Source organism: Trichechus manatus, unplaced genomic scaffold (assembly GCF_000243295.1).
Source record: "Trichechus manatus latirostris isolate Lorelei unplaced genomic scaffold, TriManLat1.0 scaffold00070, whole genome shotgun sequence".
Lineage (NCBI taxonomy): Eukaryota > Metazoa > Chordata > Mammalia > Sirenia > Trichechidae > Trichechus > Trichechus manatus.
This window is the reverse complement of record NW_004444006.1, coordinates 6,745,705-6,763,288: the sequence shown is the minus strand read 5'-3', so window position 1 is coordinate 6,763,288 and position 17,584 is coordinate 6,745,705. Positions and strand designations below refer to the sequence as shown.

At 44.5% G+C, this 17,584-nt stretch overlaps 1 protein-coding gene across 3 annotated transcripts in view; it reads right to left on the bottom strand.

Moving 5' to 3' along the window:
• The window catches only part of DLG3 (discs large MAGUK scaffold protein 3), a 60,293-nt gene that overhangs the window by 3,092 nt on the left and 39,617 nt on the right, over positions 1-17,584 (bottom strand). For 2 of the 3 annotated variants that reach the window (XM_004380112.2, XM_004380113.2), the window contains 9 exons: positions 10,481-10,657; positions 10,169-10,244; positions 9,252-9,351; positions 5,606-5,647; positions 3,070-3,120; positions 2,002-2,103; positions 1,247-1,419; positions 723-832; positions 285-376 (listed from right to left, as the gene is read on the bottom strand). In XM_004380112.2, coding sequence (XP_004380169.1) covers positions 285-376; positions 723-832; positions 1,247-1,419; positions 2,002-2,103; positions 3,070-3,120; positions 5,606-5,647; positions 9,252-9,351; positions 10,169-10,244; positions 10,481-10,657 — 923 coding nt within the window. Of the gene's footprint in view, positions 1-284; positions 377-722; positions 833-1,246; positions 1,420-2,001; positions 2,104-3,069; positions 3,121-5,605; positions 5,648-7,330; positions 7,377-9,251; positions 9,352-10,168; positions 10,245-10,480; positions 10,658-17,584 lie in introns of all 3 variants that reach the window. The other variant, XM_004380111.2, reaches the window with a different exon arrangement.

The following is a 17,584-nucleotide window of genomic DNA, read 5'->3' as shown; positions in this document are numbered from 1 at the left end:
GGAGACTGGGAGGGAGGGAAACACAGTAATATAAGGAGCCTACAATCTAGTAGGCACAAGGAGACAAAATAAACAAGCTAACAGTACAAGCCAGCATTTGCTGATGGTTGTTCATACTATAAAGTGGCTAAAGCGCTATGGCTGGAGGGAGAGAACTTGAGTACTTTGGAAAGGTTTGCATTCACAAGCTCAGAAGCATCCAGAAACACTGTGCAAGGTACCTAAACTTCTTTGATGTCTGGCTGTTGCCATGGTACCCCAGACTGGGGAGCGGGGAGTCTCACCTGTAAAGTATTCTCCAAACTCCTGCTCCAGTTTCATGGCTTTGTCATAGATCTTATTTGCTTGTTCATATGTCTGCCGTCGGTTCATTTCCCTGCCAGAGAAAGACACAGAAGAAAAGTAGTACCAGACTAGATTCTTTGTTTTGATTAACATAAAAGATTGTTCAAAGCTCCCTGAAAATCCACCTAGTTGCCCTCTCAGAGCAGCAGTGGCCCATGGCTCAACTCCTTCCTCAAGCCTTCCAGGTGCAGAAGCCCAACTGGGAATAAATGCACAGGCACTCAAAACAGGAGGAGCACCAGTGACCAAAGGTGGGTTGCAGACTTTTCTCAGGGCTTCCGTTCAGTCCCACCCCGGCCCACAAGTCACTTTATTCTCCATTTACTTTCCAGGTACCCATCCTAGCTGGGAGTTTCTAAGTCTCAGCAAACACTTACATAAGTGCTTCGATGGACTTGGGCTTGATGAAAATGGCAATGGGGTAAAGTTGTGCTTGCTGCAGCCTCTTGATAGCATTGCCAGAAACATCTAAGATGCAGTGCTTGCCCTGAAAAAGCAGAGACTGTATCAGCCCTACCCAATTCCTGTCCACCCAACCCCAAGCAGATATCCAATGCCATTCCAAATATCCACCAGCGGGGGAGCCCAGGGCCACCCAGTGGCCTAGAAGATCCTACCCTTGAGGTACCCAGGCCCCATATTTTGCTCCTACTAGCTAGAAAGGCCACGTTTGCAGAAAGTTCCCTATTCCCTGGTGGGCAAAGTTCTGGGGTGAGTTGCATGAAGGAGGCAGACACCTTCACCAAGGGGCTGGGACTATGCAGAGTTGGCGTGGCTTTTGTCAGCAGTACCATTTAGTAGCTTCTGTGTTTAAAAGATGAGGATCCAAGTGGGACTTCAGTGTGAGCGTTTCTACTTTCCCTCTGAGGTTTATTTAAGTCAGCAATCTCTTCCTACTTACTCTCTCTGCAACCGCCCGGACTGACTGGATGCTGGTCCCATAGAGATTATCATTGAATTGGCCTGCCTCAATGAACTTGTTGTCCTGAATATCCTTCTCCATTTGTTCTCGGGATACCACAAAGTGATAGTCTTGTCCATCCACCTCATTATCACGCCGAGGTCGGGTAGTATCTGAAAGAAGAAAGGAAATGCTGTGTGGCCCAAGGACAGTGATGTGCCCCAAGCCAAAAAGCTGATTCGTTCCTCTCTTACTTGGGTCACATGGCCATGAGTGGGTAAAAGAAAGCAGTTGGGTAGAAGTTTGTCTTGTTTACTTCTTTTTCAACCTCCAGGTCCCATACACAAGAGGGCTCTTTGCTTTAGCTTAAACTGCACTGGGAATGTGAGGTTTCCTTAGTCAAAGCCTGGCAAAAGGTGCCAAATTTGGTATGCAATTAAATGAACCTAACAAACCATTAATCCAGTCACACCAACATCACTTTGGCTGAGGCTTCACATTTTTCTAATCATACCCAACTATCACCGCTCAAACTTCTCTCCAAGGGAGCATGCAACCAAGCCTAATGTCTCAGTCCTCCCAACCACATCAGCTTTTTGGGAATCTATTATTGCCTAACCTCTTCCACGGTGTTAGATATACCCCTATTCCCGGACAGCCCTACAATCTAATCCCAGGCCCTTTCCATAAAACAGCAAAGCAACAATTTCCCAAGGCATCAATGCCTCACTCCCAAAGCCTTCTTGGACTCTTACGTGGCACACAGGATCCAAATTTATGTGGGAATTCAGAGATCAGATCATCATTGACTCGGTCCTTCATTGGGCCCAGGATGATCACAGGCCTTGCATAGTGAACTGGAGGGGAACAGCATTGAAATAATGAATAGAGAGGCTTCCCACCAGACAGACTGCTCTATCTCAGAATCTGCCTAGAACACAGAGGCCCTGGAGCCATAACTCTGATGGGGTGAGGCATCCACCGTCATTGTCTGACTTCTAAGTAGAATTTAAGGTTTACAAATGCCTGAAAGAGCTTTTATTTTGAGAATATTCAAATCTAAGGCCAAGTCGGAAATCAGGAACATCCCCAGTCTGTTATGGATTGAATTCTGTCACCCAGAAAGATATGTTGAAGTCCTAACCCCTGTACCTGTGAATGTGAGCCTGTTTGGAAATAGGGTTTTTCTTTTGTTATATTAATGAGGGCATACCAGAGTGGGGTGGATTCTAAACCTAATCACTTGTGAGTGGTGTCTTATAAAGGAAAATAAGACACAGAGAGACACACACAGAGGGGGAACCTCTACAAGCCAAGGAATGTCAAGGAATGCCTAGGGTTGCTGACAAGAAGGGACCCTCTCCTAAGGCGAATGCCCTAATTTGGACTTCTAGCCTCCAAAACCATGAGACAATACATTTCTATTCTTTAAAGCCACCCATTTGTGGTGTTTTTATTATGGCAGCACTAGGAAACTAAGACACTGTCCAACAAATTCAGGTAAATCTCTGGATCGAAACCAAGCAGCCACTGAAGGGAAGGACCAGGACCTCTCTTTTAGCAGCAGCTATACCCACTGAACTAGGCCTCTGTCCTCCTGGTAAATCTGTCCTATCCTTTGGAAGGTATCCCTGGAGCAAGCGAAAGTATAGTGAGAAGTGCACACTGAGGGGCCTTCCCTAAAATACTAGGATGAAGTAGAAGGAACCCAGGGACGAGATGTGCAGTGAGTCACGCCTTCCCACTCTCCCAGGGTCTTCCCGCCGCCGCCACAGGAGGCTAGGAGACTAGCACGAAGGCAAGACTCTCAGAAGGGGGCTTACTTTCTTGCCGTGTTACTGGCTCATATGACAAAATAGCATCCTCTTGTCCTTCTGCAACAAAAAAGGGAGACGGGTTAATACTTTATGATCTGCCTCTCTGTGTCTTCATCTCCCTACAACATTCACCACCCCCCACCTCTGCCAGAAAACAGCCCTATCAAGTGCCACTGACAACGGCCCCACGGTCCTTTTGCTTTCCACTGGGTGAGAAAGCACTGCCTCTGGAGCAGGAGCCAGTAGTTCTCTCTTAGCTGAGCAAAGGGACATGACCCAGGAACCATAAAGCCTCCACCAAAAAACTCCCCAATTTCTTAGGAACAGTTCTTTTGTGTGTGTGTGTGTGTGGATATTATTTTCTTTCTTATATACTTTTAAAATGATAAAATGTATTAATAAAAATAGCTTATTTTTAGTAGCTGTTAGTAGCATGGCAAATAAGATCACCTTTGCTAATGATACAAAATATTTTTTACAAATGTCAAAGATACACCATAATGATAACCATGGTATAATTTATAACAGATTTACTTTTGAAATTAATGTGTAGTCATACTGATTCTTACCCACATGTAGTTCTTCAGTTCATACTAGGATATATGTTCTAGTCTGGTATACTGCAATAATATACTGTCCATCCTTTCCTCCTCTAGAATATTATTCAATTAATCCACTCTGCATTTCAGTGGCAGGAAAATGTCCATAAAATATTGTTTGTATTATTGGACAGCCCACCCCACCCTGTGATTCCTCTCTGCTTATCCTCAGTCTGAGCTAAAATGTCCTAAAGCTTTTATAATCTGGCCCTAATCTCTCTATTTATTGTCATCCCTAATTATTGACTAAAGTGAATCTTTGTTACAGTCAAATTCTCCTGCATATCAATGCCTATCAAAGTCTAATACACCTTTGTCAAATCTGTTCCTGGTGCCCCTACTCATAATCCTTTACACTAATATGTATCTTACTTATCATGTATGAATAAACTTCATTTTATTTATTTTTAAAGCAAAAAGAAAGTTTTATTTGGCATATAAGAATAAACTTCATTTCAAATCTTGCAAGAAGGCTTCTCCACCTAATCTGAATTTTTATTATTGTGCCTACATCACACAACCTGCCATGCAGATTTGATATCTTTCATCATTCTTTTATTTTATTGTATGTTGCTTCTCTAAGCAAACAGTAAGTTCTTTGAGAGTATGACGATATCTTATAATTTTCTTTATCCTTGGGTGAATTCTTTATTTAATTCAAAGCAAGGAAAATGGACAAAGACCAATAATTAACAGGATTCAAAAGCTCATGTAGGATTAGGAACAGTTCTTATAGGTAACAGTCAACTGTGTTCAGTTGCTCTCTTGCTCTGGTAAGAATCAAAGGGAAGTTTCAACTGGTCAAGACACACTACCCTGATCCCCTCATCTGCAGGTAGGAAAGTGAGGGCACTCATGCAGATCCCCAAAGCTGCATGCTAACTTTACCCTTTTAAGGGTCTACTGATGCCCCCCCAACAGTGGAAGAAGCACCCAGAAAGTGGCACATGGCTGGGCTAAGGTCCCCAGTACCCTTTGAGAACAATGCTGAGCTCTGCTCTCTCATGGTAGAGTTCCATATAGCCTAGTGGTGATGAGCGTTTCCTGAAACAGTTGCCAACCCACTTGATGCTGGATGCCTGGAGGTCCCAAAGTAGCTGACAGCGGTGCTGGGAAAGGCAGCGGTATCTGCATCAAGCCACAGGATGCTTCTTCTGAGGCTTACTCCTGGACAGATTTTACACTGGCCTCCAGCCACCACAACTACTGAGAGGCCACTGCTCCTCAAGTTCATGAGGTTTAAATTGTGGCTTTTCTGGTCTGGTCATGGGATCTCCAAAGGAAAACTTGGCAATTCTCTGATCATTTAACTCAGCTAAAAGGCAAGGATGTTGTTGTTGTGGTTAGTTGATTCCGATTCATGGTGACCCCTTGTGTGCAGCGTAGAACTGCTCCACAGGGTTTTCAAGGCTGCAACCTCTCAGAAGCAGACCGTCAGATCTGTCTTCCAAGGCGCTTCTGGCTGGGTTTGAAGAGCCAACCTTTCGGCTAGCAGTCAAGCACTTAACCATTAGTGCCACCAAGGAACTCTAAGCCTTAACCCAGCTCCTAGTGCCCTGGAAAGGCATGTTCAGGATAATATCTGACAAAAGCCAGTTTCTTTCGGTCTCTGAACAAATCTATAACGTTGGCAGCACCTACACCCCACAGTGCCCAGGGCAGTAATTTACTCATTGGCAGCTCAACCTTTCCAGGGCCCCAGGATACTTTTAAGTCAGGTCCTGGCCAGAACTACCAGTCTTATACTCTCCTTTAATCCACAAGGCAAACCTTATCCCATATGGAGAATGAACCGGCCACAGCATTTCCAAGATCTTAAAGTGTAGATGGCTAAAAGAAGCACTAGCCTCTGAACAGAAATAGCAGCCATGCAACACTGAAATGAGAATGGCTGGAACAAACGGTGGAGCTATGCAACATGGGAGAAAATGACACACACTTACTGGAACTGCTTTCGCTGTCACTGGTGTTGGATGTCACTCCCTCTGCAAGCCAACAAGAAAGAGACGCCAATTCAGAACACACCACTGAGAGATCACACACAGCACAAAACTCAAATGCTCCGGGAGAGAAACACTGAACTGCCAATCAAATCAGGCAACAGGAGGTATGCCACATCCAGGCTACCAATTTGGAAGCGCAGCTCCAATCCTGAGCCTTTGGCCACCTCATACTCGCCCCCAGAACCCTCTCAGTCTGCCAAGTTCCTCACTTTCTTCAGCAACACACTCTTCATCTGCATCAAAAGAATTGTAGGGGATGGTTTCCAAACCCTACCTCAAAACTGATCACTCAAGCTAACAATAGGAGAGGAAAGACAGTGACAGTAACATAAAGAAGTCCAGAGACCAGGCTGCCCTAGAATTTCCTGCCCAGCCAGAGCCCCTGAAGTACAAAATGTGTGAAGCTTCAGAACCAAGAGGCTAAGCAATGGATGAACTGAGCAGCCACCAGGGAACAATGCTTTGGCCATTTGGTGGAAGCCAACATCCCTCTTGCTGCCACTACCAAGAAGGCAGGTTTGGCTTCAGGGTGGGGGTGAAGTGACGGGATGCTCCTCCAACCACCGTTTAAGACAGACATGTCAAAACAGAGACAACAAACAAACAAGAACACTTGGAGGACAAAACGGCCCTCCTGTTTTAGATCACTGGGATTTGCCCATATCTGAGTGTGGGCAGAGAAAGTGCAAACAAAGGAGCTGGCATTCACAGGAGACACAAGACACAGTTTGGCACAAACAAAGCCCACCCCTCACAAGAAAACAGGCTTATGAAGATGAAACATGGACACACACACTATGGATAGAGACACTGCTTGTTTCAGCCAAGACAATACTGTCCTAGACCGTGATAATGCTGTGGTCCCCCAGGAAGGACTGGTAGAGTTGCCACACATGACTAGTTCCTGAACAATCCTGAGGGTGACGCCCTGAGGAAACTCCTATACTGTCGTACTTTTGTTATTTATTGAAGGAGAATGTATGCTGAAAGAACCCACCTAACATGGCTGCTTCTATGTGCATCTTTGCACACAGCAAGGCCTCATTATCTATGTCCCTTCATTTTCTACTCTAGGTCAGTCAAAGTTTGTCCAAGATAAGGCACTAAAGAGATATGGTCCGTAAATGTCGCTGAGGCTATCATCAGCTCAGCCCCTTAGAGATGCTATGTGGAAGGCGGGCTCATGGCTGTTTGCTCAGGCCCCTGGATCTGCTGGGCCACCCCAGCTGCAGGTTGCCCCCAGTTAGAGAGACGGTAGCAGCCTGAATTCCTAAACCCAATCCTTAAGGGTTGTGTTACTAGAAGAATCCCAACCAGCTGGCACTCCTCACTTCAACAACAGTCTAGAGATTAACTGATTGGTCACCCCTGTAGTAACACTTCTTGTCCACCTCATTTCTAAGGAGGGACACCAAGATATCTCCCTACCCCTTAAAGGTACAAAAGGAAAACACAGACATGAATGATGGGGATTTATTAGGGTGCCAGGGATCCAGAGCAAAAGTGTGACATCAGAGGCACATACACTCCTCCTGCTGTGGTATCAGTTTTCACAAACACCACCCTCCCCTCACCCTTCACCTTCACCCATATCCCCTATTCCCCCACCCCCAGTATTTCCATTCATGCCAGAAATACAGTTAATGGTGCATAACTTTGACTTACTCAGATTCTTTGCTCCATAATAATCGTCACTTAACCCAGGGAAGTCCTGATTTCACAGACAGCAAGGACAGAAAGGGAGGGAGGGAAGAAAAGAATTGGGGAGAAGAGAGGAAACAGAGAAAAAAGACAAGGGGAAGGAAGAATACAGAGCCAGGTGAGCATTAGTGACAGAAGTATGAAATACTATGAAGACCTATAACTATAGTGAGGTTAAGAACTCTGCTACAGAAATAACATCCCGGGTGAGGCAAGATATGCAGACTTCATGCTGCCCAATTTGCTGCTACAGGGCCTTGGAGCAAACTACATTTCTGAGGTGATCTACAGCCTGTAAGCCTGCCAGACAATCCGGTGACATTCCAAGGTTTGGAGCACCACTTTGACTAAATTTGGAGTTGTAGAACCCAGGTCTCTCCTTTGCCCTTGAAATCAGCATTTCCCCTTGTGGGTTCATGAAAGAGCAAACACCTATGTGTGATAGGTAGGCAGACAATTATCACCATCCCAAGGAGCTCTCACCCGATACTGATTCATTCCGTCCCTTAAGGAAAGCTTCATGCAATCTGGGGTGTGGCCTTCAAAGCTGACCTGAGTTGGGTAGCCCCCAGGAGACGAGTTCAGCTTCTGGAGAACAAGCACTAGGCAGTTTCAACTCCGTCATCCAACAGGCACCCTCCCTACACCCCAGCTGGAACAGCAAACACCTCACCAGGCTGGGCTCTGCATGGAGTTTTTTGGACTCATCTGGTGAACTGTAGTGACATCACCTCAGGACTCTGTCTCAGACTGTCTCCTATTGCTCGCGATCAGAACTAACTTCATCTGTTGCCTCTTACTGAGCTACTCAGGATTTAAGAATCATAACCTCCATCTGGATGAGGGCACCCTTGTACCTACCAGGTACCACCCCAAACAGGAATGGCCTACGTTATACCATGAGCATGCACCAAGCAGGCCCACAGAAAACAACATTTCCTATCAGAATTCATCAGTCTCCTGCCAGTCCCAACAGCCCAGAACCCCAAGACCCCTCCATGTAAGATGGAAGAGTCACTGGTAAACGAGAGATGTTTATAAAAGTCACAATGAAACAAACAAGAAAATATTTCACAAGCCCAACCTGATGTTTAAGTTACGGTCAGAGCAGTTAATTTCTGAGGCATAGGGTAGAGTAAGATTTATCACCATTAAATGGGTTCTTAAAGTTAATTTAGCTCAACTTTATGCCCTTTTCTACCAAACCAACTTTGCGTTTCTCAATAAATCTTTATTTGGACCCTTGAGCAACAACCTTTCCATGTCAATTCATTTAAGCAGAAAGGATTTTATTTTGAAAAATGGCTCTGCAATCACTCTAAGATGACAGTAAGTCTGTTAAGAGTTGTGTGGATATCATGTGCACTCATGCACATGCATGTAATTCAAGAAGTACCCCCAACTTTAGGTGGCCAGGGAAGAAAAGGCTCTTCTCTTGACAAAGATGAGTGAAACTACGGGCAAGAAAACACAAGAGGACGAAGCCAGGAGAGCAATACTGAGCCCCTAGACCTTGTTCTCTTTCTAAACCATTTTTCTAACCCTAAAAATCTGAAAACTGTTCATCATCACAACAGTAGAACTCAGTCTGGCACGTCCAACACCAGTGCCAGCAACTTCCTGGTAGGCTGGCCCTTGAACAAGTTCTACCTCAGAGCCTCCAACATTCATTCTGAGTGAGGAGCGGGACAAATGAGACCCAATATCTCCCTGGGCAAACTGATTTCTACCCTGACTCTGTGCAAATAAACAAGTACACACGCACACAAATGCACACATGGGTACACACACAAACTCTCCCAGTCTTCTCATCAGGGAAGGTGCAAATGAGGAAGCGAGGACAGGGCGGTGGATGGTCTGCTCTCTGTACTCTGCTGCTACTTACGTTCCTGTATGCTGCTCTCCTGGGCCATGTTTTCTTTGCTCTTGTAAAATGGAAACTTTCGAGAGAGGCGGAAACTCTTTTTACGTTTCGTTTTGATCGACTGTGAAAGAACATGAAGATGGAGGGGAAGGACAGAAGAAAAAAAAAAACAGAACAATGGATTTTAAAGCATGCAAGAAAAACTAAAATGAAGACAATGGTGAGCTAAATAAAAGACCATCTCTCACAAATGGAGTCTATGAGATTAAATGAATGTTGATGTAAGAGGAAAATTATGTTTACAGAAAAATGTTGTAGGGATGTAAGAGTTTTCTACCTAATTCAGACTCACAGCACTCACTGTTACTTCCTACAGAACAAAAGTCACTGTAGCCTCCTGGACACATGCCCTAAGGTGCCACTGACATACACAGAGTCATCTACTCCATTTCTTTCTTCCCTCTACTGCTCCAGAAGTTCTTTGGCCTGTGAAGCTTATAGAAGAAAAGGGGTGAATGGAGAGATACCTCATGCCTCACTTGGTCTGAAAGGAGGTTGGAGCTCTGGGGCTGGCCTTCCTGGCTGGATGATGAGGTTAGGTTATAGTCAAGATCCCCACAGCTTCAACAGGTGTCTGCAGCCAGACACCCACAAGTAGTGTCATTTAACCCAAGCAAGTCAGCCTTCCAGACAGTCCAACTTCAAGACATCTTCAAGAGCCAGCTAGCCACAGGGAAGGGATACAGACTAGCCATGGACTTTAAAGTGCTCCCTCTCTGCTTTCTGACGAGCGGTCAGTATTCCGATAGGACAGAGCCAGCCCCTTGAAAAGGAGATAATTCTTTTGTGCTCCCCAGTTCTCTTATATATCAACCAGAAGTGCAAGCTTCTTATCCCTCTTCACATACTGACTGACTTCCTTGGGGATCCCCACTTACCCTGTTAGACTCAATCATTCCCGTCCTGGCATGGAACTTCACCGTTTTCAATCGAGCTCTTTCTTTCTTTTCAACCCTGTTTTGGAGTCAAAAAGAAGTCCTATTACTGGTCTTAGCAGTGGGCTGTGGCAAGGCACAGCAGCACTTTTTGACTCATTCAGTCAAAACTATGTCCCGAAACACCAACTCTCTACCAAAAAAGGAATACGACACATACCCTGCTCTCAAGGAACTTATAGTATGATATGAAAAAAGAAGAAGTAAATACCAGGAAGAGGGCAAGAAAGTCCTCTCATAATCATGACAACTCACCTCTTCTTACTGGGGATCACACCAATTTGCTCACTTTCTCCATGTGGAGTCACCAGTCTTGCCTGCCACCACTCATCATCAGAGGCATTAATGACATGTAGAATGTCACCATAAGAGAAGCTGAGCCCCTGGCTTGGCAGGCAGCTGTCCCGAGTCCGGTCATAATCAAACAGGGCCCTGAAACACACGGTGAAAGACGAAGTGATCATCCCAACCCTAAATGCCAGGAAACCAGCACTCTGAATGCCAGGATGGCAGAAGAAGGCCAGTCCAGTCAGCACCAGACACAGCGGCCTAACAGCAGACCAGAAGGAATTTTCTAGGAGACTGTATCCTTCCTTCACTTCCAAAGTTGTAAATATGTCCCCCCCTTTCAAAAAAACATCCCAGTGGCAGTTCAAACCTACCCAGAGTGCCTTGGAAGACAGGCCTGGCGATCTGCTTTTGAAAGATCCCGGCCTTGAAAACCCTATGGAGATGTTCTACTCTGCACACATGGGGTTGCCATAAGTAAGCATGAACTTGAGGGCAACTGACAAAACATAAGCTAAGTAAAAACAAAATAAACACAGATCAAAGTCAACAAGAATGACAGCAGTTACCACTGCACACTGGGAATGGTACTGGTAGCACTGTCTGGTTTTTTTAACCACGAGCAGGTGTTACTTTGACAATTAAAAAAAAAGCAAGTAAATTAAAAAGAAAGTGGGAAATAGATATACAAAGCACCTGGTTTGAGTCATTTCCTTCAGATGAGGAACGTGTTTGGCTCTAAGTCCTCTGGCAAACAAGGCAAAAAGGAAGTTGTAAAATTCCAATTGCCCAATAAAAAGTGGTACCCAAGTCTGTCTGGATTTTGTCTGATGAATTTATGAATGATGAATGAATGAGGACTACTGAACAACAGAATGGACAATACTTTTTTAAACTATGATTTTGTTAAAGACACAGAAGCATAACATTTGAGTTTGAAATCCTGAACTATAATTTCAACTTGTGATACACTATGAAATAAAAGCCAAAGAGAAAACACACTTAGTAAAATTACCCATGTTGTTGTTGTGTGCCATCGAGCTGATTCTCACTCATAGCAACCCTACAGGACAAAGAAGAACTGCCCCATAGGGTTTTCTAGGCTGTAATCTTTATGGGAGCAGATCGCCAGGTCTTTTCTCCAGCAGAGCCACTGGTGGGTTCGAACCGCTGACCCTTCAATTAGCAGCGAGCGCTTAACCACTGTGCCACTAGGGTTCCTTAAATTACCCATGTGTGGGGTTATATCATAGTATTTTCAGTGAGGACTCTAAAAGATGAAGTAACAAGAGTTTCCTTTTCTATCAATCAGAACTGCAAGTGGGAGAGCCTTGCAGAACACTGCAGAACATGGGAGCCCTAGAGGTCATCTCATCCAACTGCCTATCTAATAAAAGAGATTTCTTAGACACTCTCTAAAGTTCTTTCCAGGTCAAGCATTTAATGAGTCTGGGTCTTTCCCAGGTCTTCTCTACCAGGCTAAACACTTATAATTCCTTCAACTCTTCCTTCCTTCATCATGATTTTGACTTGTTTTTCTCTAAATCCATTCCATTTTGCCTCTTTTCCTGCTGCAATATTTAGCTAAGAGCTAGAAAAGTCCCTCACAGATGATGAAAACTAGGCCTAGAGATGCAGAAGGCCTCGTCTAGAGTATGATGGTGGGCAGCTCTCAGACCAGGGCTCTTCAATTTCAGAAAAATTTGATGAGGTCTAAGTCACAGTCAAGCTATATTTTACGAAAAAAATAAAGAGAAAGGAAAGAGGAAAACAAGGCTAACTCTCTACCTGTCTGTGTCCAGAAAATACGATTTTGCCATTATTTATTTACTGAGCCTACTTTGTGTTAGATATTATGGGAGATACAAAAGTAAAATAAGTCTCTGCTTTTGTAGAGCTTGCTATCTGACAGAAGGTATATTATGCTGTAGCAAGAGTGTCAAAAGCAGGACAAACCAAAGTTGAAAAGTATTCAGAGTACAGATTACATCTGGTCTCAGAAAGTTACAACCTTGAGTTTTGAATTCAATTAAGGTTCAGGATTTCAAAAGGTAGTGATGAGGAGAGGCCCTTCCAGCTAGAAAGAACAGTGTATGCAAAGGCTTGGAGGCGAGAGGAACACGGTGTGTTCAGGGATCGGTAGAGCGTCCACCTGTGGCTGGGGCAGCAAAGGGCACTCAGGAGAGTGGCAGGTTGGGGCCTGACTGTAGACAGCCTGATCTATCCAGTTAAGGTCTGGCATTTATTTAGTAGGCCCCGCGTGACCAACTTAATTGCCTCATCTTTTTTATCATAACAGTGCTAAACTTTCATGTGGAAACTAACTCTGTGAAGCAGAACAGGCCTGAGTATTAAAGTCAAACAGCCTTTCAAATGACACATGTAGTCAAAAACCAGTATGTAAATAAGTACAAAAATTTTCACTACCTACTTATGATATTTGAGAAGCATGCTAAAATATGGCCATCTAGCAATGGCAATCTCTCTTAGGAACAGCCAGAAATCCTAATGAAGTGACAGGGTTTGGCCCCTTGTTACAAATGCCTCGGGTTAGGCCTGGTAGGACGATGAAGGAGCACCTTTCTCCACAACACTTACTTATCCTTTCCCCTGGTCCCCTTTTTATCCCTAGGACAGGCACTAGAGAGAGCCAAGGTAGATGCTGCCCCTTTGGAATCAGAGCGAACCCCTGTCCCAGGACCAAAATCCTATAGCATGCAAGGCCCAGATGACACAGCACCCAACTACTTCAACCTCTGATTCAAAAGGAGAGTGGGCAGAGAAAAAAGAAAGCAAAACCTATTTGTCTCTAGATGCTCAAGAAATACCATAATTAACCAGTCTTCTACCCTGATGGTCCTACCCCAAATATATTACATATATATTTATATTATATACATTAGATTATATATTATAGAATATATAGAATATATATATTTTTACATACACATACACATATATCAGCTTGTCTGACAATATGGTGTTGGGAGACTAAAAGCCTTAGAAACCCCTTTATACTTTCTAGGTCTTGATAAAAAGAATTTCATGTCATGAGAGAAAAAAGCCTATGGAATATTAACATCCTCAGCCTAAAACCAGTGATAGGTATACATGAAAGAAGATTATTTCTCCACCCTGAATATGCTCCTCCTTGGTGATGGCCATACACCTCCATGAAGCAAGGGTGATCTAGACCCTGGGTTTTCCTGCAACTTCTCAAATATGGTAGCCAGGCCAGAAAAAGGCTGAACTATTTTAAGAGCAAGGTAAGGAGGGTGGCCCAGGGAAAATCTGAAATATAAAAACAAAGTGAAAGTACACACAAAGAAACCTTCTGAAGCTGCTCTGAATCACACCCCCACACCGAAAAGCAGACACACATTTCCTAGGGTCTGTAGATTGAGAGTTCCCAAGCCAATCTCCAGCACTCCGGGTGGAAATGCCATTGCCTGTCTTCCTAAGGAGAAAGTGTTTCCAAGAGTTTTGTTTAACTGCTGACCTTTAAAATATTACCCACTAAGAGCTGCATGCGCCCACCCACAGGGACAATGCACGTGCTTCCGAGGCCTTTGCCCAATCCTCCTTTCAGCTATGACCTCTCTGCCTGATGGGAAGGCAAGGAATATAATCAACTCAAAGTAAACAGATTACTAGGCAAAAGTCTTGCAGCTCAGATCCAAAGCTGGAGGTCTGGGTCTAAAAACTGCAGAGAAATCGTAAGCATCTGGCATAGCCACTGTGGTATCTTTAGCGAACCAAACCCAAAACCCATTGCCATTGAGTCGATTCCCACTCACAGCGACCCTATAGGACAGAGGAGAACTGCTCCACAGGGTTTCCAAGGCTGTAATCTTTATGGAAGCAGACTGCCGCATCTTTCTCCCGCAGAGCAGCTGGCGGGTTCAAACACTGACCTTTCGGTTAGCAGCCAAGCACTTAACCACTGCACCACCAGAGCTCCTTTGTATCCACTGAACTCACCTAGTATTTTCCCCACCTCTCTACCTGTAGCTCAAGCCATCTGTCTAGCCTGGAATGTTCTGCATCTCCTGTCATCCCCCTCAGTAAATGCTGAAGCCCAGCCCAAGTCCTTCTCTTCTCTGGGACATCTCACACTCCAAATTTCCTTCTAAATTCATATACTTGGCAGTGACCCTTTTTTTATATTTCCTATTTATTGCTATTTAACTCTTGGGCAGTTTTTTTTTTTTTTTAACCTTTCACATTCTATTGCTACAGTGAAAACCCTGTGAGGACTGAGACCATGTTTTATGCTCTGTGTGGGGTTATGAGCATTTGCGAGCGATGGATGAGATCAGGCTATCAGGGAGGGTCCACGGCATGGCCTCCCAGGATACCAGTTACTATCTGTCAGAGTGTTCTACCACTTTATTTCTCTCCCACAACAGTTGGGGTCTAACAAACACATTACTTTTTTCCTTTGGCCCAAAAGTATTGGATAAAATGCACATATTATTGGAAAATGGAGTGGCCCACCCTTACTTGGTCCATATAAAGCATGCACAGAGAGCTATAAAGCAGCAGTCATTCAGCAGTCCCTGACCTTAATGAGAGAACTGAAATTTCTAGCAGCTTCTGAAGAGCAGCCTAAAAGCCCAAACCTGAGTACTCAGGTAGACTCAAGATGGGTCATCACAAGAGGACTGAGTGCTGCTGGAAGCAATTCAGGCCTCCCTGGCACACTTTGAAGAAGCGTACATGGAGAGCAGGTAAGGGCACTTTTCTCCTTAGTCTACCTCAAAGTTTCAGGTCTTAGAGGGCCATTATGAAGTTAGAGAGGCATTCAAGGACCAATCAACCCACAATGTGTGAATATTTAGAGTTCACAGTACCTGCAGATTACTTGATCAGATGGGGGAATTATAAGTACAGGTCCAGGACTGGTGTTTGGGGTCTATGATCTAGGAACAGGCAGCTCCACGAGAAGTCACAGGAACACTTACATAAATTGTTTTTTTTTAATGCTTACTATCATCACCCCTAAATTCTGTCAGATAAGTGAAGCCTGCCAATATTGCCTCCTTGGCCTCTTAATCCACTATTGAAACTCATTAATGAACAAAGACAGGCTCCCCCAAGCACCACCCTGGGCTAAGCACATAAGTAGTTGCACAATTAATGTCTGCTTGTTGACAAGAAGCGACAGTCTCTGATGACCAAGCCATTATTCCTGACATTGTTTCTTGAACCAAGACTACAGATGCCCCAACATGATTTCCTTCCCGGAGTGGGAAAGAAGACTGTGATGGCATACGGCCAGCAGGAGACCAGGACTCCCAAATGCCTCAGTGCTGTCCTGTGGCCGCAAAGAATGCAGCCAGGCTAGCCTGAACAGACTTTGAAAAGCTATCTCTGCAACTATCGAGTCTCTTGGCAACCACTGGAAGATGAGGTCTTTCATTCATTCAATAAATAAACATAGGGCTAGGAGGGTCCCTGGAATGCTAACCTACCCTATAGTACATACGAATGACCTGAGTTAAGCAAGAGAGGCATATTTATATGGACTTTTCCAGTGTGCAAGGCAAATTCACCAGCAGAGCAAAGGCCCCCGGCCGGCAGAAAGAGTGGGTTTGCTCACTCTGCCTATACCATTTAAGAGTTGATTCAAGTGTGATGGAGGGTGGGGAAGTCCTTTCCATTCAGTCACTGGTGACTTTAAAATCAAGTTTCATTTTCCAAACACTGTTGTCTTTCCTTCTTCCTCCTGCTCCCTGCTCCACAAATCCCATCTCCCCTATGGTTAGTACAGCTGCAGCTCCCTAGGGTTTCACCTGCTATGGCCTCAGTGCAACTATAAGAGGGTGTTATTTGCTTCAAAATAGTTTTGCAAACCCACGCACACCAGAGAAGGATAGATACCCAGGGGAAGGGAAGGGAGGAGAAACATGTTGCAAGAGGAACCAACAGCAAAAAGAGTAAGAGGTAACACCAAAACTGAAAAGGGTTCCTCTACTTTGACCACCTGCTGCTTACTATCTTCTGACAATATGGCAAGCTGCCAGAGGGCAGGAATCACATCTGCTGCTTCCTTGACTCTACCCTCCAACCAGGCCCAAATTCTTAGCCCTGTGCCCTACTGCCTTCCACATAACCTGTTGCTGTCAAGTTGATTCCGACTCATAGCGACCCTATAGGACAGAGAACTGCCCCATAGGGTTTCTAAGGCTGTAATCTTTGCAGAAGCAGACTGTCACATCTTTCTCCCACAGAGCAGCTGGTGGGTTCAAACCACCAATCTTTTCAGTTAGCAGCTGAGCACTTTAACCACTGCACCACCAGGGCTCCTTTCCCAGACCTAGTGAATCCAAATGGCTAGACAGGGAGCCTAGGAATCTGTATTTTTACTAGCACTCCAACCGATTCCTATCCAGCAAGTTTGAGAAATGGTGTACTAACCAAGCTTTATAGTCAGAACAACCAGATTCAAATTCCAGCTTGGGAATTTCTTAGCTGTGTAACTGGGCTCTCGGTTTGCTCACCTGAAAATGGGAATAATGTCTACTTTGTAGCATTAGTAAAAGGATGTTTAAAGCTATTTAAAGAGAATAATAACAAAGGTCCTGATGTAAGTAGGTTGTTATGGATTGAATTGTATCCCCCAAAAACGTGTTGTAAATCCTAAACCTATACCTGTGGTTATAATCCCATCTGGGAATGGGTTTTCTTTGTTATGTTAATGAGACAGTATTAGTGTAGGGTGTGTCTTAAGTCTATCTATTCTGAGATATAAAAGAGATTAAACACGCAAGTGAGCAAGCAGAGATGGGAGAAGACAGATGCCACGCCACATGAAGATCACCAAGGAGCCAAGGAACAGAAGCTGGAGAGACAAGGACTTTCCCACAGAGCCAACAGAGACAGAAGCCTTCCCCTAGAGCTGGTGCCCTGAATTCAGACTTCTAGTGTCCTAAGTGTGAGAAAAGAAATTCCTGTTTGTTAAAGCCATCCACCTGTGCTATTTCTGTTACAGCAGCACTAGATAAGTAAGACATAGGTGTTCCCTAAATGTTTGTTCCCCTTTATCCTGAAGACTCTGGGGAACTACTG